General features: G+C 37.4%; 1 protein-coding gene across 2 annotated transcripts in view; it reads left to right on the forward strand.

Moving 5' to 3' along the window:
- The first annotated feature begins 4,552 nt into the window (after nt 1-4,552).
- The window catches only part of SPOCK3 (SPARC (osteonectin), cwcv and kazal like domains proteoglycan 3), a 390,660-nt gene continuing 372,364 nt past the window's right edge, over nt 4,553-22,848 (forward strand). Inside the window, exons 1-2 of one of the 2 annotated variants that reach the window (XM_084760663.1) lie at nt 4,553-4,571; nt 5,075-5,263. In XM_084760663.1, coding sequence (XP_084616789.1) covers nt 5,075-5,263 — 189 coding nt within the window. In that variant the 5' untranslated portion in view covers nt 4,553-4,571. Of the gene's footprint in view, nt 4,572-4,653; nt 4,802-5,074; nt 5,264-22,848 lie in introns of those variants that run through there. The other variant, XM_084760662.1, reaches the window with a different exon arrangement.

Genomic DNA, 22,848 nt, shown 5'->3' on the forward strand with positions numbered 1-22,848 from the left:
AATTGTTTTCCTGGCTTGATCATGTATTGTTACAGAAATGATCAAAGCGTGGCTTCAGTACACTTTACTTACCATCAAGCCTTCTAGCTTGGTAATGTCTGACTTTCTAGAAGTCTCTTAATTCTTCCAGAAGCTAACTTCAATAGCATGATGAGCCCTAGTTTTGTCAGTAAACATTCACACATCAGGAGACAAAGGTGCAGCTGGTCAATTCCCTTCTCAGCCAAGAAGAGCTGCATGGTCTTCCTGTCCTCTGACTTGGTAATATTGAGAACGATGTGTAGACAAGGAACCATCTCAAACGGCACGAGGAGAGTGACTTTCTCCATACACTAGCAAAATTCCTGAAGCAACCACTCCCTCAACTCATGACTTTAATTACGGGTGAATTCTAGCATTTACTGACCTAACAATAAATATGCAGTGTGTAGAAAGCAAAGTCAAGGAGTGGTAGAACCAAAGAAAAGAAAAGTTTAGAGAAGTGTCTATACAGAAAGAAATACAAATCTAGTGAAGCATATTCGTTCTTGAGCCTTTTATAGACACTTAAATATCATAGCTCTGCATTTACTAGCTGTGTTAGCTTACTGCTCCTGTGATAAAATACCACACATAAAGGACTCAAGTTAAAGAAGAAAAGGTCTAGTGTGGCTCATGGTTTCAGAAGATTTGTCATATAAAGGGCCCAGTCTCTTTTAGATCTAGATCGCCACAGCAACAAAATCATGGGGGTAGATGATGATACTGTATCACCTCATGGTAAACATAATGCAAAGAGAGAAAAGAAAAAAAAAAACCAAAGGAGCACATAGTATTCACAAGATAACCTTCAAGTGAAGATCTCCAACAACTGACTTTGCCAACTGGGTTGTATCTATAGAGGTTTATATTCCCTACTGTCTCTGGCTAGTTCCACCTATTAGATATAACAACTTCCTGACATGAGCTTTGGGGCTGTATTTATGACTAATACCATAACACTAGTGGTGGCTCTTGAACAGATCATGAAACTAAAGGTCGCCATGTATATAAAGCACCTTTCTCTGCAGAACACCAAGGATACATGGGGTGAGTGGGATGTTCCCACATGTTCTCATGATACTTAAACACAGCAAAGAATATATATTTGAGTGGTAACTGACAATATATATATATATATATATATATATATATATATATATGTGTGTGTGTGTGTGTGTGTGTGTGTGTGTGTGTGTGTGTGTGTGCGTACCCTTACAGAAATGTAATTCACTTAAACTCTTCACAGATCCAAACTCATCAGAAATGGACTCCTTGTCACAGTTACCATTGTAGAACTGTCATAAACCTGAAAAAAAGGATTAAGAAAACACAAGGTAGAAGATTTAATGATTAGAAAAATATGAAAATACTCAGTGATAGATACTTGTAGATTAATCAACTGAATGTTCACTAGTAGAACCATAAAACTATCAAGAAATACTTATATAAACCCTTACATAAGGCTCTTCGTAACCCCTGTCCTGACTTTACATTATCTATATAATCTATGATGTGTGAGTTGGCAGAGTGACAGGAAAGGGGGTTGGGAATCTGACAACCTTGCCTTCCTCTGGGTTATAGTTTTGCAAAGTATGGTCATAAATACAAAATCAAGTCCCAGCCCTGTCTCTTAGTGGATATCACTCTATATACGGTACTCCAGTTTGTGTTTTATTTTTAGCTCTTCAGTATCCTAAAAGGGCTCTCAATAGAACGGGGAAGCCATTTCTGAAGTATTCCCTTATGTCCACACCCACCTTAACTTGAAGGTTTCCTAACTGTATTCTCAACAACCTATCTCCCTTTTAATACCCTTCCTCTCTATTTCCCCGCTGCATTTTGCTTCTAGCAAGCTTTCAATTAATCCCTACAGAGGCGTTAGCCAATAACTAAAGTGTTAACTGGAGTGTGAATCCTCTTAGGACTATTAAATGTTGAAAACAGGCTCTTTGAAGACCCAGATACTCACTACTACTGAGGAAAAGAGTTCCCTGTGATTAATAATATCACACTTAGTGGACTTTCATTCTCATGCCCAGTCTCTTAGGTTAGACAATATCAGTGACTGGCGGGAGATATGTAAGAGGTTCTGCTAGTGGTGGGGAAGGACAAGCACAAATGCCAAGTCAAAGGAGGTGGCCTCCACCTCTTCAGAGTTAAGAATAACAAACGTACTGTTGTCTTAGAAATAGTAGTCCATCCAGTGTCAGACTGGATTGGAACATTCTCAGAGGCTTCATTTCAATATGCACAAAGTTACTGCTTTCCTCCAGCAAATTCTTACACTGTTCAGTGTCTTAGAAAGCTGTCAGTAAAAACTAGGCATGGAAAGTTTCATGAATGTTCTCCAATTGGCAATGAAATATAGACACACTTTTAATATATGTTCATATATATGAAAATGTCATTATAAAATAAGTGATTCTATACATTTACGGTGGTCATGGCATTCCTTAGGTTAACATGCATGATGCTGAAAGGAGTTGGGAGGTCAGAAGGTGATTCATCATATACACGTTACTACAAGAAAGGCTAAGGATTTTAGAGGACCAGTTTGCTTTAAAAATTACTGGCTTCTTCTGTGCATGAGCATTGTACTTAAGGTTTGATGTCTGTGCTTTAGTCGCCATCTTTAAATGTTTTAAATGACAATTTAAAGCATGATGAAATATTCTTATTGAATTGAGAGGACAGCGCTTACATGAAGAGGTGAAGATGAGGACAGGAAGGAGAGGCATTGGAGGCTGGGACTGCCAACTCTGCGTGACAAATGACATGAAAGTGCAGAAAGGCTGTCACAAGCTTGCCTGTGACTAAGCAAAAGGAATTTCTATTTTTAAAGAAAAACTACATATTACTATTCTCAAAATTCTTTGATGTATCTTTAATATAAATCAGCACGTCTGCCAATTATAATTGTAGGTTTGTTTTTGGTTTTTTTTTTTTAAAAGAATTTCTCAATCTCTTATGGCATAAGTGGGGAAAATATTTATTTTCTATGGTGATTCTCAGTTTTCCTCATTTATGCTAATATGCCATAATCGCTTGGATTCCATATTTAAAGCTAGAAATTTCTATCTATCAGTTTCTTTCCTTTTAAAATATGATCTAAAAGTTGTAACACAAGAGAGAACAAAGTGTTCAGAATATAGAAAGCAGCTACTGCTACTGTTCTAATGAACATCTCCTGAATTTTAAAAAATATGAGAAATTTTCAAAGGCCATTGCTTAGGTGGGAGTGGTTTGCCTAATACACAAAATTCAAATACACATGGATAACACATTTGTAGTCTTCTGTTTTCCAGAAAAATTGTTTTTCTTTTTAAAATATATTTTATTAATTTATTCATATTACATCTCAATTGTTATCCCATCCCTTGTATCCTCCCATTCCTCCCTCCCTCCCATTTTCCCTTTATTCCCCTCCCCTATGATTATGACTGCGGGGGACCTCCTCCCCCTGTATATGCTCATAGGGCATCAAGTCTCTTCTTGGTAGCCTGCTATCCTTCCTCTGAGGGCCACCAGGCCTCCCCATCCAGGGGACGTTGTCAAATATGGGGCATCAGAGTTCATGTGAAAGTCAGACCCCACTCTCCACTCAACTGTGGAGAATGTCCTGTCCATTGGCTAGATCTGGGAAGGGGTTTGAAGTTTACGGCCTATATTGTCCTTGGCTGGTGCCATAGTTTGAGAGGGACCCCTGGGCCCAAATCTGCCTATCATAATATCCAAAATATATAAAGAAAAATTTTAATTTAGATACAGTACTTAATTCTCCTGCTTCCTGTAAGTACATGGAAGAGAATTTCTTCTTAGGGGTCTGTGCAGGGCTTGGATTCTAGTGTCCCCCCTTCGGTGTCAAAGATCGAGAAGAGGTTTAGGGAGCCAAATGTTTCCTTTCACCAGTGCTAGTTTGAGTAAAAAATTTTGGCTAGGGCCTCAAAGCTATTTGCTCATGACACAGATAGCTTATTTATGTATGTATTTTAAGTTTTTGATTCAGTAACTAGAAAGATTTTTAGGAACGAGAAATGGGTTGTGTGCACTGAGCTTGGAATGTTGATGAAATCAAACACTTTGCCTGCCAAATCTTAAAAGAGAATCCAACCCTTTTCAAAAATGGCTTGGCTCTGAAATAACCCGGAAGTTCAGAGCACAGAACATTTTCAGAATTTGAAGAGCTCCCTCCACCAGGCCCTCCGGTGAGCTTAATTTGAGGTGAGGAGGAGCTGAATAGGTTCTGAAGGTTGGAGAAGCTGAGTTCATGTTCAGGTTCAATGCATAAAGTTTTCTTCTGATCTCTTTCCTTATACCTGCCTGACCACCCTTGAAATTGTAGAAAGGGAACAGGAGACAGGGAGAGCTCATGCTCTCTGATCAGTCCAAGAGGAGAGAGAATGAGCCGGCTGTGCTTGGAACATAAGAACCTCTTCTGGAGGTGAGGTTAGAAAGCACAGGATTCTTAGGCGAGGAGCCTACCGCATCCTCTGGCTCCAGCCAAGCTTAGCATCCGGAACTTGCTGCAGCTGGGAATCAGGGAGAGGAAGGTGGGATAGGAGGAGGAGGGGAAGACGGAGGTGGGGGAGGGAGGGGTGAAGCGAGGGGAGCTGGCGAGGGATAGGAGCGGGGAGGGTAGGATGGGGGGAGCGCCGGGCGCTGGGAGCTGAGTGGACGGCTGAGACGGCGGCGCGTGCGGCAGCTCCTGCGAGAAGCGAGTTGCCAGAGCCAGGCTGCGTTTCCATCAGGAGCGGCGAGCTCCGTGCCCGCTCCCAACAAGGTGATGGGCCGGCAAGCGTTTTATGTGGCCGCTGGGACTCTCGCTGCTTGGGGCTTCCTCCCTTAGACTCCCTTCTTCTTCTCCCTTGGGTCTGCGTGTGTGTGAGTGCCCTGGTTTGGGGGTGAAGCCTCCTGGAAAGGGGACACCCCCGTCCCTGCTCGTCTCCCCTTCTCTCCAACCCGTCCTCGCTGATGCATGCCTTCCAGGGGCGCCCCCATCTTCGTACCCGGTCTCTGACACCGCTTCCTACCCCTGGTTGTGTCTCCTTCCCAGATGCTCAAGGTGTCAGCCTTATTGTGTGTGTGTGCAGCGGCTTGGTGCAGCCAGACTCTTGCAGCTGCCGCGGCGGTGGCTGCGGCCGGGGGGCGATCAGACGGCGGTAATTTTCTGGATGAAAAACAATGGCTCACCACAATCTCTCAATATGACAAGGAAGTCGGACAGTGGAACAAATTCCGAGACGTAAGTGATGCGCACCCATCTCCAGCCACGCGCTTTTAGCTCCCGGGGTAGCGTTTGCCCTGGCTGCCTGTAGTGAGGAAGGGGCTAGGTTTTCTAAGGAACAGGGCACTTGGGGTAATAAAGCTTATATCCTTTCACTGGAGAACTTAGTGGTCTCCCCTCCCTACAGATAGCTTAAGTAGGGATTTGCTTGTCACACATGCCTCTGAGTTCGGTCACACCAGGTTTTCTCTCTTCCTCTTTCCACCTCACAATGCCCCAATCTTTTGCTCCCAAAGGGTTGCAAAGTAGCTGCTAAGACCTTCTCAACTTTTGAATGGTGTTTCTGGCACTAGTAAACACAACAGAGGTGCCTCTGTGTGGCCTGGCTATAAAGTAACTAGGATCGATCTCTTTACTAATGGCCCATTAAGGAATTTGAGGGAGGAGGTACTTAGATATAACATTTATAAAAGCCTGCTTTGCGAGGGTGGAAGGCTGTTTGTCAGCATCCCTCTGAAGAAGTTCATCGGCTGATGATTACGTAAAATTGTTCATTAGATTCTGTTTTTACACTCACCCTGAAACAGTTTGTTCTTGGACTGGGGTTATGGGGGGAAGAATGTGAGCTGTCCTGAAAGAGTTAAACTGGAGACTCCCTTGGGAGTTTTCTAAAGAGCTCTTTAGAAGAGACCAGCTTTAGAGACTCCCACATTTGTTTGTTTGGAGCCAATGCCAAAGCATACTAGGCACCCCCACCTTATCTGAATGGAGCCCTGTGAGCATACTGCTGTGCCCTAAGGGAGCCTTGAACTTGGCTGATGCCCTAAGAGGTCATTCTGACAGCTGGATCCCATGCCTAGCGCACCGTGTAAAAAAACCAAGGGGTTTAAGAATTAGCCGAGTGATTCATATGTCTTGTCTAGCCTTATAATGACATTTGCGAGAATTTCTATCTGAGTTAATCAGCAGTGCTTTCGCGGTTTGTGAGTTAACTTCTCTTAGCTCAGGTTCCCACGATTAAGAAAACAGATAGAGGCTTGCACTAATTCTCATCCTAGATACATCACTTTCTTCTTCCATCACATCTCCATAACGTAATTTGCCAGGGAGGCCTTGCGGAGAGGTTGTGAAGAAATGTGCTTGTGGCTTACATGTAAATCCGGATGCTACTCAGCGTGAATGTGCAGCGTGGAAAATGACCGTGTTCATTCTTAACGCACGACTCAGTATTGCTTTATGAATGAAATGTGAACCTCACTGTTTTTGCTAAATGAACGCTTTTTTACTTTAGTAAAGGCAAAGCTCTTACCTACCTGCTTTAAGCTAACATAAATATTTAATTCAATCAGAAGTAAGCAAGCAGATATTTTGCACCACCATAGAATGGCCATTTATCATGCCCCTACTTGAGAAAAGAAATATTAAAAATTTCCCAAGTGTTTGAACAGTACTTCCAATATTGACATATATTTTGTGAATAACTACTACCTTTTAAAATGGACTTTAGGTACCTCTAATATACTTTAAACCTTGAATGTCCCAGGGTTCTCTGATTTTAGTTAAATCAGTTTACTATTAAGAGAAAGGTGCTGACTTTTGTTAAGTGTGTGAGCATCTGTGTGGTGGTAAGCTGAGGTGCCTACAAAAAGATGTAAATATTCTAGCACTCATGCATCCAACTTCAAAAGAAACATCATCAACTTTCAAAAGAAACTGCGTCATGATCAGGGGTTTTTTTTGCTTTCACTAGAAAAGTCCATGAAAAAAGGTAATGTTGTGTAGAGGGTTTTCTGCCATATGCTAACATATGCATTTCCATATACGTGACACCTAAAATGTAACTGTTTTTTTTTTTTCAAAATTAAGTCATGTTTTAGAATAACCACAGTAGGAAAACAATTACAGTTTATGTCTATCACTATACCAGGAAGGGAGATAAAAAATGTGATTATATTTTACCTTGTATACCTGTTGCTCCTTGTTGATTGTGAGATGAGAGTTGACAGTGTACCTTCAATTCAGCACTCAAAGGGTATCACGTACAACCTGTGCAGACCACCCGAATAACTGCTGTCTTCATAGCTTCTTCCTACTGGCGTAAATAATTTTTAAATTTTTCATCAGCTCAAAAGAGGCTGGTTTTTGGATAAAAGCACATGGATATAAGGCATTGTTTGAAATGTGAGTTTACTGTCTTATAGGATCTCTCTGATGTTCTGTTTGAGCTTACTATTTAAAATCATCCATTTCCACACTCAGATTAGAGAAAGACAAACAGACAAGGACAGCAGAGTCTCATCTCATAAACACAATTAAGGTTAGGGAAACTCTTTCCATGCTTGTTTCATAAAAAGATAATTGACATAATTTAGAAAACATAATTCTTCACCATAATTAGTTCTCAAGGATAATTAATAGTGGAATTAATTCTTACATTCCTTCTTGTAAAGTTGATATTATTTTACAAGTAACTCCTTGAAGGTTCAGTTGTGATCTCATTTGAAATACATTTCAAAACTTTATTGCATTTATAATTATAATTGAATATTCAGAAACTAACTTTTTTATATTTTTAATTTAATGTATTTATGTAAACATATGTTGTAGTATATCTTGAAAGATGAGGAAGAGAACAGCCTGAGTAACAATTTCCTCACTAAAAATCAAAGGAAATAATGAAACTAAAAGAGAGATGAGGTTGAGTATTAACAGAAGAGAAACTTAAAATATTTTTGACTACTTTATACTATCAATTTGAATGATGCCTCTTATTATGTTATATTCCTTACCGTTTTGCCTATACAAATACAATTTTATCACATAGGAAACTTTTATTACTTTATGGATCATTTGGTAAGTAGAATAAAATTCTAACAGTCTTTAATTCTTATGTTTTAGGAAGATAATTAAAGCTAAAATTCACCTAAGATTTTAGAGGAAGTCAAGTGACTAGGTAGAACCAGTTTATTTGAGGTATATTTATATGACTTTAAAATGAGATAAGGGTATCAAGTCTCTTCTTGGTAGCCTGCTATCCTTCCTCTGAGTGCCACCAGGTCTCCCCCTCCAGGGGACATGGTCAAATATGAGGCACCAGAGTATGTGTGAAAGCCATACCCCACTCTCCACTTAACTGTGGAGAATGTCCTGTCCATTAGCTAGATCTGGGTAGGGGTTTAAAGTTTATGGCCTGTATTGTCCTTGGCTGGTACCATAGTTAGAGCAGGACCCCTGAGCCCAAATCTACCTATCATAATGTTCTTCTTGTAGGTTTCTAGGACCCTCTGGATCCTTCTACTTTGCTATTCTCCCATGCTTCTCTCATCTAGAGTCCCAATAGGATACCCTATGAGCATATAAAGGGGGAAGAAGTTCCCACAGGCACAGTCATAGGTGAGGGGAGTAAGGGGAAAATGGGAGGGAGGGAAGAATGGGAGGATACAAGGGATGGGACAACCATTGAGATGTAACAAGAATAAATTTTTAAAAATTACTTTAAAAAATAAATAAAATGAGATAAGGGCTAAGGTATAATGTGTGTTTGCTCTACAAAAGGACCTGAGTTCAATTTCTAACACACACACACACACACACACACACACACACACACACACACACACACACACACACACAGGGAGTGGAATAGAGGAGAAGGAGAATTAAAATTAGCTAAAGTTTGAAAGCATAATAAAAGAGTAGACCTTTTTCTCAATAATGGGTATGTTTTGTAGATATACTGGATGAATATTTTTTACCCAAGCACTGTTGGTTTGTGATATACAAGTTTCATCAGTAAAAGATTTGGGGGGGGGTATCATTGCTTTGTCCAAGAGCTGATCCAGAAAGCAATCTCCCACTAATTCGTACATATATTGAGACAGTTAAGAGGAAACTGAGTCATTTTAATATTTTCAGTTGCATAACTTCAATTAGAACATACATTTCTTTCCTGTAATAAGCGATCAAAAGTTTGGTAAACCAATGGAGAACTCTGTAACACATGGTGTAATACCATCATCAACCCTACGTATTATTGCGTTTTCTGATGTACATGTGCCAATAGTGACAGCAAAGACAAAATATGCAAGACCTTTAAGCATTGTTCATTGCAAGGAGTAAAATAAAAGCAAAGGAAATGGAATTCATAGGGCCATGATAATTTTAATACACCATATAACAAAGTCAAGAAGAAGTCGAAAAGTAGAAGATAAAGGTTTACTTATTCTTTAATAACCCAAATCATCAAGTTTTTTTAAAAAGTCAAATAATCACTGGTTTTAAATTATTTTAGACTGAAAAACAAAGAGCCTGGATTAAATTTATGTTTCAGAAATTACGTGAATACTTTTAACTTGCTTCAAGAAATGATTACCATTAATGTTGTAAAATCCACAATCAAGTTTTGGTCTATAATTACTACTTAAGTCATTTTTAATGTTTATTGGCAATAACATAGTTTATATTTAAATTGAAGAATTAGACTTAAAACTAAAGGACATGTAGAAAACTGAAAATCTAATGTGCATTGCAAAGCATTTTTGCTCTGAGTGACACTGAGTCTTTAGCTCAAAGTGCTCAAGTGTCTCTGAGGCTTACTAGGGATAATTTTACTTTGCAAAAATAAAATAGCTGTCTGGAGTTATTGAAAAGTGAATAAACCTCTTTTGTCTTCTACTTTTCTTTCAATTCACTTCTTCATCTGAGTTGAAGTTCTTGAATGTATGGATCATTGGATTCATTACGGTTCATAATGATAGCTCTTTCCTGTGCTATGGGAGAGCAAGAAAACTCAGTGTCCTGGTTGTTGTAATAGTGTCTTTTGTTAGAGAGTTGGTAAAGCAATTTCAGTCCTCTATCACATAAAGTCATTGCATTCTTACATATGAGAAAATTATTTTTAAAAAGCTCTTTCAGTTGTCTGTGGCCTTCAGGTTGGTGATGCAGGCTTGTTGTGATCTTGAATATTGTCCATAAGCTTAGCATAGAGGAGGGCTCCTCACTGATGCTGCATTGTGGTTAGTGGTTGAGTTCTATTATTTTTCTTTGCAGCAGTATACAACCCAGGTAAATTTAAGGAACTATACGAAATTGTTCATAATGTGGATATGTTTACACAATCAGTGTTTACTCTCTGTTCAGAGTACTGTCCCAATAACGGACATGATGTCATAGTACCTTTCCTATTGCTGTGATACACACCTTCACCAAGGCAACCTACAAAAGAGTTGAACTTGGTGCTCATGGTTCCAGTGGTTTAGAATTCATGGCCATCATCACAGAAACATGTCAGCAGACATGATACTGTAGCAGTACCTGAGAGCTTATCTTGATCTACAAGCAAGAAGGAGTGGGAGGGGAATAGAGAGGGAGGGAAAGGGAAAGAGAGAGAGAGAGAGAGAGAGAGAGAGAGAGAGAGAGACAGAGACAGAGACAGAGACAGAGACAGAGACAGAGACAGAGCCACAGAGAGAGACAGACAGACAAACAGAGAGAGACAGACAGACAAACAGAGAGAGACAGAGACACAGAGAGAAAGAGACATATAGAGACAGAGCTACAGAGAGATATACAGAGAAAGACCAAGAGAGAGCTTACTGGAAATGATGTTGACATTTGAAACCTCAAAGCCTCCACTGCCACACCTCCTCCAACAAGGCCCATTTCCTAATCCTGTGAATACAGTTCCACTAACCAGGGAACGAGAATTTAAATATATGATTCTATGGCAGCCACTCTCATTCACTCCATCCCATACTCATGCAAGTGTTGATATTCAATGTTTCCAGCTATAAAACATAACACTGAGGATAACTATGTGTCTCTATCTTTGAGCATGCATATTTGAGTGAGTGATGTGTGAGTATATGACTGTGTGTGTGTGTGCATGTGTGTGTGTGTGTGAACTCACATTCCACATATTGAACCCAGGTTTCCACACATGTTAAATATAAGCCATGCTACAAAGCTATACCTCTTGACCTCATGTCTTATATTTTATTATAGTCATGAATATAGTTTTTTTTTCTCGAGAAGACAATTTCTGATATTTTCATTAGTTTCTTTCTTTGTTTTACTTTGCTGATAAAGGCACTGTTTAGTTTTTAGGAGCATTTTTTACTATTAGGTACATATTTGTAGTTCAGAGTAGCTGAAGGCTTGCAGACTGGTGTCATATTAATACAGGACTGGCGTTCATATTGTTTAAATCCCAAAGAGACTTAGTGCACAGAAAATCAATAGACTTTTAAAAAGAAACAATAGAGTACCATGGTTATTGTGAGGCCAATGAATCGCTAAGGCAGTGAGGACCCATTCTTTTCAGCATCTAAACTACAGTCCTCCAAATCCTAATTAGACCATGGTTCTGTTAACATCTTCATATCCTCATTTCCTCACTCCGTCCCCACCTCACACTGTAGCCACCAGAACAGATTTAAGGTTGATGTTTTTCAGCTCGTGCACCACAGGATAAAAGGAACAGACCAGAGAATGTCCCTTGACTTACTGATTTCTGAAACTGGCATCACATGACCCTCTCTGTTGAGAAGTCTTCTTTACTGGAGACCGTTTTGTTATTCTCTGATATGAGCTCATCCTAAAAGAATTGACTGTGAAGCAAAAAATACATTTTACTCTCTACTAACTTATAGTGAATCATTTCAAAAATAGCTATATGGACATTACTTCTCTTTGTGTATGTTGTGTGTTTGTATGTATGCATAAATCATATATATATATTTATATTATAATATATTGTTTATACTTCTATATTATTATATATTACAATACACATAACAAGACAGTTTTTATGTGTATAGACTTCTGAATAAGTACAGAAAACATTATATGGAAATCAAATTCATCATATTGAATATAGATCCATGTATATCCACCACATGCATTATACATATTATATATGACATGACTAACAGAAAGCCTACAACCCTTCCCAGATGATTTTAATCTATGCTAGATTTTCTTTCTTCCTCTGTTTAGGTTAAGATGATCTTGTTTGCTGTTATGTGTGGCCACAGTATTCTCTTCTCATTAGAAGCAGGCTTCTCAAACTTATGAGCTTCATATGTAAATAAAGCATCATTTTCTGCTAGAAAGCTTTTTATTTCTGACTTGTACAGTAGGAGTACAGGTCAAATGCTCTTAGATATAGTGAATCTAACTCAGGGTGACATTTTGTGTTCTTGTTCAATTTTTATTTTGATGATTTCATGATCTGGGTCAAATTTTTATGTTATGTACTTGTTTTTAAAGGATGATCTTTCTGTACACACCATCCAATTCCTCAAGCACTTGGAGTCTTTAGATGTCCATTCTCATTTATGAAAAAAAATTTTTTCACCTTTTCTACTCTCAGTGTTTTCTATTTTGTAGATTTGAATAGGTGCTTGGACTATGAAGTTCTTATTACTCAAGGTCAGAGTCCCTACCCCAAGCCTACAGTTCACCTACCATCACTACAATAACTCTACCAGAGATATAACAAAGCATATTTAATGAGAAGATATTATATTCATTGTGCAAGTATTGAACTGTACGTAGCAAGGTGGAAAGCCTTTAAGTGTTGCCTCTTATAGCTGTTGCCTTTTATCAGCCAGTTCTTTTCTGACTGCCCTTGAATTGTTCATTCAGTCCAAAGGTTTCAGAGTTACTTTGTCAAGCAGTGACCTCCCTAAGTAGGGGATGCTTGTCTGTCAAGGGTTCATGAGAGAACTAAGAAAGGGAACTCCTACATGTGTTGTCCTATGAGTGTTCCCATATGACTTCTGATTGTATAGCATTAACCTTAATTTATTTACATGGCAACATTTAGCTGTAAGGGTGACTAGGAAGTTTAGTCTCCACTGCAGAAAGACTCACATTAAGAAAATGGTTGCAATATCTACTAGTGGATTGTGACTATACATTTGGCCTTTTTCCAGTAACTATCATTGTGAATCCCCCTTTATAGTCACTCCTGCCCCTCCTGATAAGTTTTATCATTTCCTGTAAGCTGTTTGTATTGTTTTCAGAACTTTTCCTCACAATTTTATAACATTTCTCTAGCATTTAGCCATGAAAAAGAGGATAAGGAGTGCTGGTAAGGCAACTTGTTTCCCCTGAAGTCATTTTTAGCCACAACTACTTGGTAATATGTCTGGAATGTCTTCTGTGAGGCATTCATAATAATTGGTATGGTTTTCTGTGGAGGAATTTATAATTTACTTCCTATACCCTTTAATTAAAAAACAGGATATACTATTGCATCCAAGTTAGTGTTTTGTATAATTGAGAAACAAAGAAATAGAACTGAAAACAAGGACCATTTACCAGAATGACCTTATAATGGCAATGATGTCACTGTCTAGTTCAGGTCAGTCTTACTCTTGGAAACTAGGGACAATCTTTGGGAACTATCTCTGGGGCAGTTAAGAGATGGAAACAGCAGTGAGTCTGATCTGTCAGACCTGCCATGCAGACTTTGTACTTTCCGTTTTGTTCCTTGACATCAGAGATGGTTGACACCTGGAAGGAACTAAGCTCAGCTCCTTCCTTCAGAAATACAACCATGATATCTTGTTAGTTCAGTAAAACTACTTAATGTATAATAATAATCTTTAAGGTGTGCATGAGGTATAAGGAAAATTATAGAAAATTCAAACTCCAGTTTCATAACTGCTTCATTAGAAAATTGTTATTGATTGATTTACTTGAACTATTTCAATGTGAAAAAGAAATTTTGGGCTATAGCAGAAGCCCATAACTATATTTTTTCTTTAGCTTTTAGCATTTGGTAGCTTGGTTTGTTGACTTTAGTAGATACATTATATTCTAATCATGAAAATGATTGTCTATAATATCTAGATATTTTATAAGTAAAATCAAATGACAAGTGATGTATATATGAACTATTTGTCGATAGCATACTCTACATTCCTATATGAATTAATATTGTGCCGGTGAGTCTATTTAATTGTTACACTGTCCCATTAATAAAACACCACATCTATGTTTTCAAAACACATGAGGTAAAAAATAAACTATATTTTAAAATTTCAGAATATTTTAGTCAGAGTTTTTAAATTTATATATGTATTGGCTGAAAGCACAAAGCAAATTCAACAATTATGTCCTTTATAATGTGCAGTGGACGTATATAGACATAATTATAAACAGATATATAAAAACTACAACAGTTTAAATGTATTATAAAATTTTCTATCAATGAAAAAGAGATGGTAGTGATGCTGTAGGCTCAGAATTCATAGAACAAATGCAGGTTTATTTATTTATTGCCAGGTGAAGAAGTTACTGTTAGTTCAATAGTTCCAGGGTAAAACGTAAGACCAATTTTAAAAACACCATTCAATAAAATTAATGGCTGTCACTATAACCAAATGACTCGAAATAAATTAAATCATACTTGTCTGCAGTTTACATGTAAAGAAAATACTCAGTTTTATTTACCTTGGCTAAATAAATGGATGATGACAGCAATGTGCTTATTCAAAATATCAAAAGAGGTAATTACTAAAAAATATAAGAAAACAAGTGCAGATCCTTTTTTTAATCAAACTTTTTTTTATTAATTTATTCTTGTTACATCTCAATGGTTATCCCATCCTTTGTATCCTCCCATTCTTCCCTCCCTCCCATTTTCCCCTTATTCCCCTCCCCTGTGACTGTTCCTGAGGGGGATTACCTCCCCCTATATATGGTCATAGGGTATCAAGTCTCTTCTTGGTAACCTGCTGTCCTTCCTCTTAGTGCCACCAGGTCTCCCCCTCCAGGGGACATGGTCAAATGTGAGGCACCAGAGTACGTGAGAAAGTCATATCCCACTCTCCACTCAACTGTGCAGATTTTTTCTTGGCTAGAAACTGATGGTAGTCTAACTACAGATAGCTACTACGTGTGTGTTTTATTTTCCTACTTCTAATAAGATAAAAGATAAGATAGCATCAGAAAATATCATGGAAACCTAAGGACAAATGCCATAGGTCAAATTAAAATTTTTTCTCAATAACCTGTCTTTAAATCACATCTCCACTATGGAAAATTTCTGCATAAACAAATCGCGTGAGTACACACATCCGGTTATTTTCCCAATGTATAGGTAAGGTTATAAGAAGCAGAGCCTAATGACTGCTTCAGTGAAGTTTATCTTCCATGCTGATAACCCTGAGTTTCAGAAGGAGTAAAACCCTGATAAAACTACCACCACCCAAAAATGTAGTAGGCAAAAATGTGTTTACACACATATTCTACTGAAAGTCATAGCTTAACTGATTTTGTTCACTGAAGAGAAATGACAGCTTTTCCTAGTGATCACATGGTTGGTTTAGAGCTGTGTCTTACTTCCGCTGCCCAGGGTGAGAAAAAGTATCATACAGTGTATATTGTGAGACCCTGCAAAGGTAAAAGTTCTACTCTTACTGCATAAGATATTTCACAGCATCCTGAATCTGGAAAATTATCATGTCACTTAAAGTCTTGTGTTTATACTGGCACTTGGGATCCAAGGTTCTTGACCTCAAACACAGGTGTGATAAAGCTTTTTTTAAAATATAGAATTACTATTCCACCTGTCTAAGACAGGCTGGGAGTTTTAGACATATAATCTCACTCAGTATAGTCTTCTATATACATACCATATTATTTCAATGTTAATTGTGATTAAAAGTTTAAGAATGTTCACAATTTCAGGGAGATTTCAGTGGTGTATTTTCTTTCTGGTACACATAATTTCAAGCCATCTACCTCCTTAAAATTTCTAATTCTATGGCCACTTTCCGTCTTACCAGCCCCTGACTACAACTGTTCTGCACCCTGTTTCTATTAAATTTACCATTCAGTAAATGGAACCAGTAGTGTTCTCCTGTAACTGGCTGATTCCACTTAGGGTGATCTCCTTAAGGTTGAAATAGGGTGTGGCATGCTACAGAGTTTCTTTATTTTGTGCTTTTGTGTGTACATACAAGTTCACACTTGTTTGCTCAAGCTCATGTGCACTCTTGTGCACATAAGGGAATGCATGAAGAGTCATGTGCAGGCAAATGTGGAGGCCGAAGCTCACTATGGGTGTTCCATTTTAGTTTTTGAAGCACAGTTTCGATCAACTTGGTAAGTCATAGTAGCTGGTCAGGAAGTCTGAGAGATTAACCTGTCTCCACATTCCCAGTGCTGCCACTATGTGTGACTGCCATCACACACAGCCTTGGACCTAAGTGCTGGAGAGTGAACTCAGGTGTTCATGCTTGTACAGCAAACATTTCCCTTCTGAGCTATTTTCCCATCTCTGTTTTCTTTCTTTTCTGGGGTTAATAATGTTCCATTTTATAACACTGTCCTTGTTCATTCACATATGCAATTAGCTTTGTATAAGTCATAAGAACTATTGTTAACATCATTATAGATATGCAAAAATGCCATGATTCTGCTCTCAGTTATTCATACATGTAATCACAAGTGGAATTATGTATTTACGTTTGTGAATGTATGTACTAGCAAACCATGGTGTGTGTGTGTGTGTGTTGGGGGTGGGGTAAAGGACAGCTTGAAGGGGTCAATTCTCTCATTACAGCAAGTTGGCTTTATGGTAAGATTCAGGTTTAGTGACAGGTGCCTTTACACACTCAGCCACATTTCGAAGGTTTGTAAGGAACCACCACATTGTTTACCATAGTAGCTTCATTGCCTTGCATTCCCACCAGCAACTCAACGGATGTCAATTGTTTCTTCATTCACATCCACAATAAAACTTTTTCCTGTGTGATAGCAGACCTGCTAATGCATATGAAATTATCCTTCCCTGTGGCTTTATATTAGATTATTCCAAAATGTTCGTGATTTTTATATTCTTTCCTATATTTGCTGGTCACTTGTATGTCATCGCCAGGAAGGGTCCTCTTTAAGTACATTACCCATGTTGTAATTAGGCAATTTTAGGTTTGTTTAGTAGAATTACTTTTTAAGATTTAAAACAAAGAAACATTGAATGAATCCCCTCTTATAAATAAAGAAATTGAGTTTCAAAAATTTTAATCAACCTCGTCAGTACTGGCAATATTTGAGCCTGCTTTTTAAAACACATTCATAGTTCCTATTTATTTATTTATTTATTTATTTATTTTATTTTATTTATTTATTTATTCTTGTTACATCTCAATGGTTATCCCCTCCCTTGTATCCTCCCATTCTTCCCTCCCTCCCATTTTCCCCTTATTTCCCTCCCCTATGACTGTGCCTGAGGGGAATTACCTCCCCCTGTATATGTTCATAAGGTATCAAGTCTCTTCTTGGTAACCTGCTGTCCTTCCTCTGAGTGCCACCAGGTCTCCCCCTCCAGGGGACATGGTCAAATATGAGGCACCAGAGTATGTTTGAAAGTCATACCCCACTCTCCACTCAACTGTGGAGAATGTCTTGTCCATTGGCTAGATCTGGGTAGGGTTTTAAAGTTTACCACCTGCATTGTCCTTGGCTGGTGCCATAGTTTGAGCGGGACCCCTGGGCCCAAATCTGCCTATCATAATGTTCTACTTGTAGGTTTCTAGGACCCTCTGGATCCTTCTACTTTCCTATTTTCCCGTTAGAAGTTTAAATGAGTCACAACAATAACTGCTAGTTGGGTTTTGTTGGTGTTTTGTTTTTTTAGTGAACGTTTTCTTGTCAGTTTGATTGAGATGCTGAAATCATTTGAAATTTCCTACATATTTTAGAACCTTAATCTTGCAGTAGGGAAAAGACACGCCTTGTCTGTCATTCATTTGTCTTATAAAAGCTCGTAACTGTACGTCATATACTATTCAAAGCAGTCTTTATTCCTATAGAGTCACTGTTTTTGAGAATGGCATACCACTGGCAGTTTATTAATGATTTTCTGCAATTATAGGGTAGTTCAAGATATCTGAGATAGCAACAATGTCTATACAATTAAAATACAATGCACCAGCCTGGATTCTGGTGGGGAGTGTTTGCCTGCATGCTTCCAGGAAATTGGTAGGCAGCTATAACTGTACCCAACTTACAAATGCTATAGCTGCCACCATTTTTTATTTGTGCTAAAAATATTTTTATTTAACCTCCAGAACATTTTAAATGCAGGGACAAATGGAAACAATAAAGGAATTATTTGCCTCACTTAAGTGCTAGTAATCTACATACTGTTATCATATATAATCATCACATATATTGTATTTTAAGTATATTTTAAGTTTGGATAGACCTCACAGCCCCTGTCCATGGTGGATTATTCAGTTTTTAGTTTTATGTGTTTAATGGCATTTTGTGAGAAAATGTTATTAGTTGTTGAAAATATGGAATGCAGAGGTGAGGTGGCTTGGTTGGTAAAGTGTCTTCTTGCCATACAAGTGTGTGATCTGCTTTGGATCTTCAGAAAATGTCTTAGCAGCAAACAAGTAATAGTAGCTCCCAGTAAGAAGATTCAGAATTCCTGGGATTTGCTTGGTAGCCAACCTAGCCAACCAAGGTGCAGTGATAGACTGTGTACCAAATAAGATGGTACACAATAAAGGAAGACATCAGATGCTGATCTCTGTCCTCCATGTGCATACATGTGTCTCTATGCCAGCATGCAACATACAAATAGGTCACACACACACACACATACACACACACATTTCCCACCTTTACCTATTATCAATCACCTATCCAACTATTTATCTATCTGTGTATCTATATCTATCTATCTATCTATCTATCTATCTATCTATCTATCTATCATCCATTTGAAACTGTATATTATTGCTTACATTTATGGATTTTAATTAATTTTAGTGGAATAGTGAAATGCTTTGATCCTCTATCTCCACATAGAGGAAAGAGACAACTGATGCCTCTAAGGAAGAAGTTTTATTCTGACCTCTACTTGTTGTGCTGTAGTATTAGGCCCATATACACAATATATGCACACATAATAAATAAATAATTAATAAAAGAAATTTCTTGTATTTTTAAGATTAGCTTCATCTGGAAATTTTTTTCAGACAGTAGGTATGTTTATTATGGAACATTCCTCTCCATTTTGGAACTCTGCAGTAAAAGAACAAAATTAAACATGCATTAGACATAAGAAAATACAGAACAAACTGGGCATGGTGTTACAGGTCTTTAATCACAGTGTTTGGGAAGCAGAGGCATCAGAACTTTGAAAGTTCAAGGCCAGCCTGGCCTACAAAGCAAGTCTAGATCATCCATGGTTATTATACAAAAAAACCCTGTTTCAAAAAATAAGACAAACAAAGAAACCAAGAACAAATTAAAGTAAAAGTATTCCTCATTTCATATTAATTGAAATAAAAAAACCCCACCAAACTCATATAGTGCTCCACTTTTATCTACAACTTACATGAAAGAGATGGTAACACAGATATTTTATGCTAAAAATTACAACAAAACTTATGATAAATGTAAATATTTATGGTAAATGTTCCAAATAATTCTATAAGATTTTGATTTTGATCCTTAATAAAGGGAACAATCTCAAGTACAGAACACACACACACACACACACACACACACACACACACACACACACACACACACAGGCAAGCACATGCACAGGGACTTTAAGTGGATATTAATATTAATGTTATGAATATTATTAATTATCATTAATATTATTATTATCTTTTTTTTTTTTTGAATCAGTTCCTATGTACTTTGTTCTGTTTGATGCCGTTTTATGTTGCTGAAATTCCATTTTATTTTCAATTTCAGATGTTCTATTGCAAACATATATATGTGTGTAATTTATTTTTATAATCAGTTTGATCGTGAATCTTAGCTGCAATGATTTTTTATTTCTTTTTTTTTTTCTGTTCTTTTTTTTTTCTGTTCTTTTTTTTTTAATACATTTTTATTAATTTATACATATTACATCTCAGTTGTTAGCCCATCCCATGTATCCTCCCATCCCTCCCTTCCTCCCACTTCCCCCCCCCCTACTCCCCTCCCCTATGTCTGTGTCTGAGGGGGCCATTTGGGGAGGAGATGTATTATTATCTTAATATTATTGTATCCAGATATATAAAACATCACTAAATATTGTCTTTTTTGTACCCAGAAAAATATTAGATACAGCATCTAAAAATTATAGTTTGACAGCTACTTAATCATAACTAATATTTGTTTTTCTACCACACCCTTTGTAACTTTCGAAATATTTACACAAGGTCTGTCTGCAGGACACTTATTGTAAGTGCCCACTGATCACCTACCATCTGCCACCAAACAACTGGTTTTGGAAGATGGAATATTTATGGGCCTTTCATGACTTATAATATAATATGAAATTACATGAAACCTCCTACTCTCCCAGGGAGACTGTCTGAGGTGCCCTTGGCTACATCTGATGTTCTCAAATATCCCCGAGGCAGTATGTTTCATCTAAAATGAGCGGTCCCTGGGGCAGAATTTTTCTGGAACACTGTAGCAACAGCATTAACCTGGGATCACCTGAGAACTTTTTCTTTGACATGAACTATAATTTCTTCCGCTTGAAATGTTACGTGCCTTATAGTCTGAGAGAATTACTGTACTAAATGAAGCTATAAGCAATGAAGTCATACCCACACGGATAACCATGAAAGGCCTAGTTTTAAATCTATGGAATTTTAACTCCATGCTAAACAGACTTTTACACAGATCAACACAGTATTCTCCTTTGAATTTGTTTCCATTTCTTTTGTTTTCACTAAGCTTGTTAATCTTTGAGTGCCCATGTGACTCTTACGTACACCATTTATTTTGGAATGAAAAGGATTTTTTTCTTTAGCTTTACCTACATGTGAAAGTTAAACCGTGAGAAAAACATGATGATATTCCCAGTGGGTACGGGATGGTTAATGTTGGTAACAAACTCATAATAAGGATAGAAGCTACCTGCATTGTCTTTCAAGAATGAAGCATATGTAGAATAAGACTTCTTTCTACATGTGCACAAGGCACATGTTTTAATATAATTGAGGACTGCCGGTGGTCATTGAATGAAATTTGTAATCTAATTTCGGAACTGCCTTGTTCTTACCCGCTGTGCCACCTGGCTTCTGTTGCCAAGAGCTTCGTGTTTATTCTTGCAGAGTGCCTCTTTGTTTCCTTGTGTTGCTGGCTCCAATGTGTGCCTTCTGCAGAGTAATACAGGCAGCTTGGCATGAAGCCCAAAGGAAACGAAACGAGGATGGTGTTACTCTCCTGTGTATTTGCTACCCCAGGTACCATGATCAGTAGAGTAAAGCTTGAAAACTTCACCGAGGACTGAGATAAAATTTCTTGGACAGCTCCTGCACTTAATTAAGTGTAGGGATCAGGGCTGAGGTAGCAGCAGGGCCTCACTCCTGAACTGCTTTGCATATGTGCTCTTGAACGGAATTCAAGTTTCTCCAGAATCTCACTATGGACTCCAAAATTAAAATTTTTATGTACAAAAGTATCGCCCACAAATGTTAAGGCGTTGTTGTTGGGGCTGGACTAGGCAGTGATGTTTCTGATTTGCACTTCATGAATAAATCTCTTTGTGTTTCCATGTCCATGTTTCATCATTTTCCCCCATTTGGATGAAACTATATATGTAAGAAACTTCTTTGTTGATAGCATAACAAAGTCCAAGAGTTTATTTTATAAATAGGAATGCAGCAGTACTGATACCACCTGGAGCTAATAAGTTAAAAACTCTATCTATAAAAATGATGATATAATGGGCATGTTATATAGTTATGAGAAATATTTTTCTTTAATATTTTTTATTTTTTGTTTTATTAACATGGTTATGTCAGTGGAGATCAGTGTACTAGTTCAATACATGTCCATATTATATACTAATATAACAACAGCACAAAATGTATTTATGAATGATTTAATCACATAAAAACAAAGTAATCTTCCATTAAAAACTAATAATTATAGAATTATAATTACACAAGTAAAAATAAAAATTTACCAAGCCTTTGTAATGCTTAAGTGTATTATAATGTAAACTTGAATTGCTAAGACAATTCTATTTTTAATAAACTTTAGTTTTCATTTACAATTCATTTTATTGGTAAAGACAAAATATATTGACAAATCAAAACAATCAATGAACTTATGTAAATAAAGCCTTTTTCATTATATATTTAGTATTACACAGAAGCTTGTTTCTCAATTTTGGCTCCATTATATTTATTCTATGGTTTCTCTGTTAAACTATTATACAATTGTATGCATTTACTTCTCAAATTATTGCATTATTTTGGGTTATATGAACTCCAAAGCTTAGGAAGAGTATAATCCTTATTCCATCCTTAATCACTAAAAAATGTTTTGAAAGTAAATATATATCAAATTTAACATTTAGGTTATTTCGTGTTTCTCACAGCGATCATTTATAACCACACAGATAGATGTAAAGCTCACACTACAATCATTTCCAGTCACCCAGTGTTGGACAAATTCTTTCATCCAATGCTTGTGAAATCATGGAAGCTTTTCTCTCAAATGTATCCCGTTTCTGGTGTCCCATTCCTGATAAAAGGAGGATAAGAAAGTTAGAATTAGATTTAGAATTCAGGTCTGGCTCTGATGTGCTTTCAAGTCCCAGACTCTTCCCT

The sequence above is a fragment of the Acomys minous genome (assembly GCF_964271855.1).
Source record: "Acomys minous genome assembly, chromosome: 15".
NCBI lineage: Eukaryota > Metazoa > Chordata > Mammalia > Rodentia > Muridae > Acomys > Acomys minous.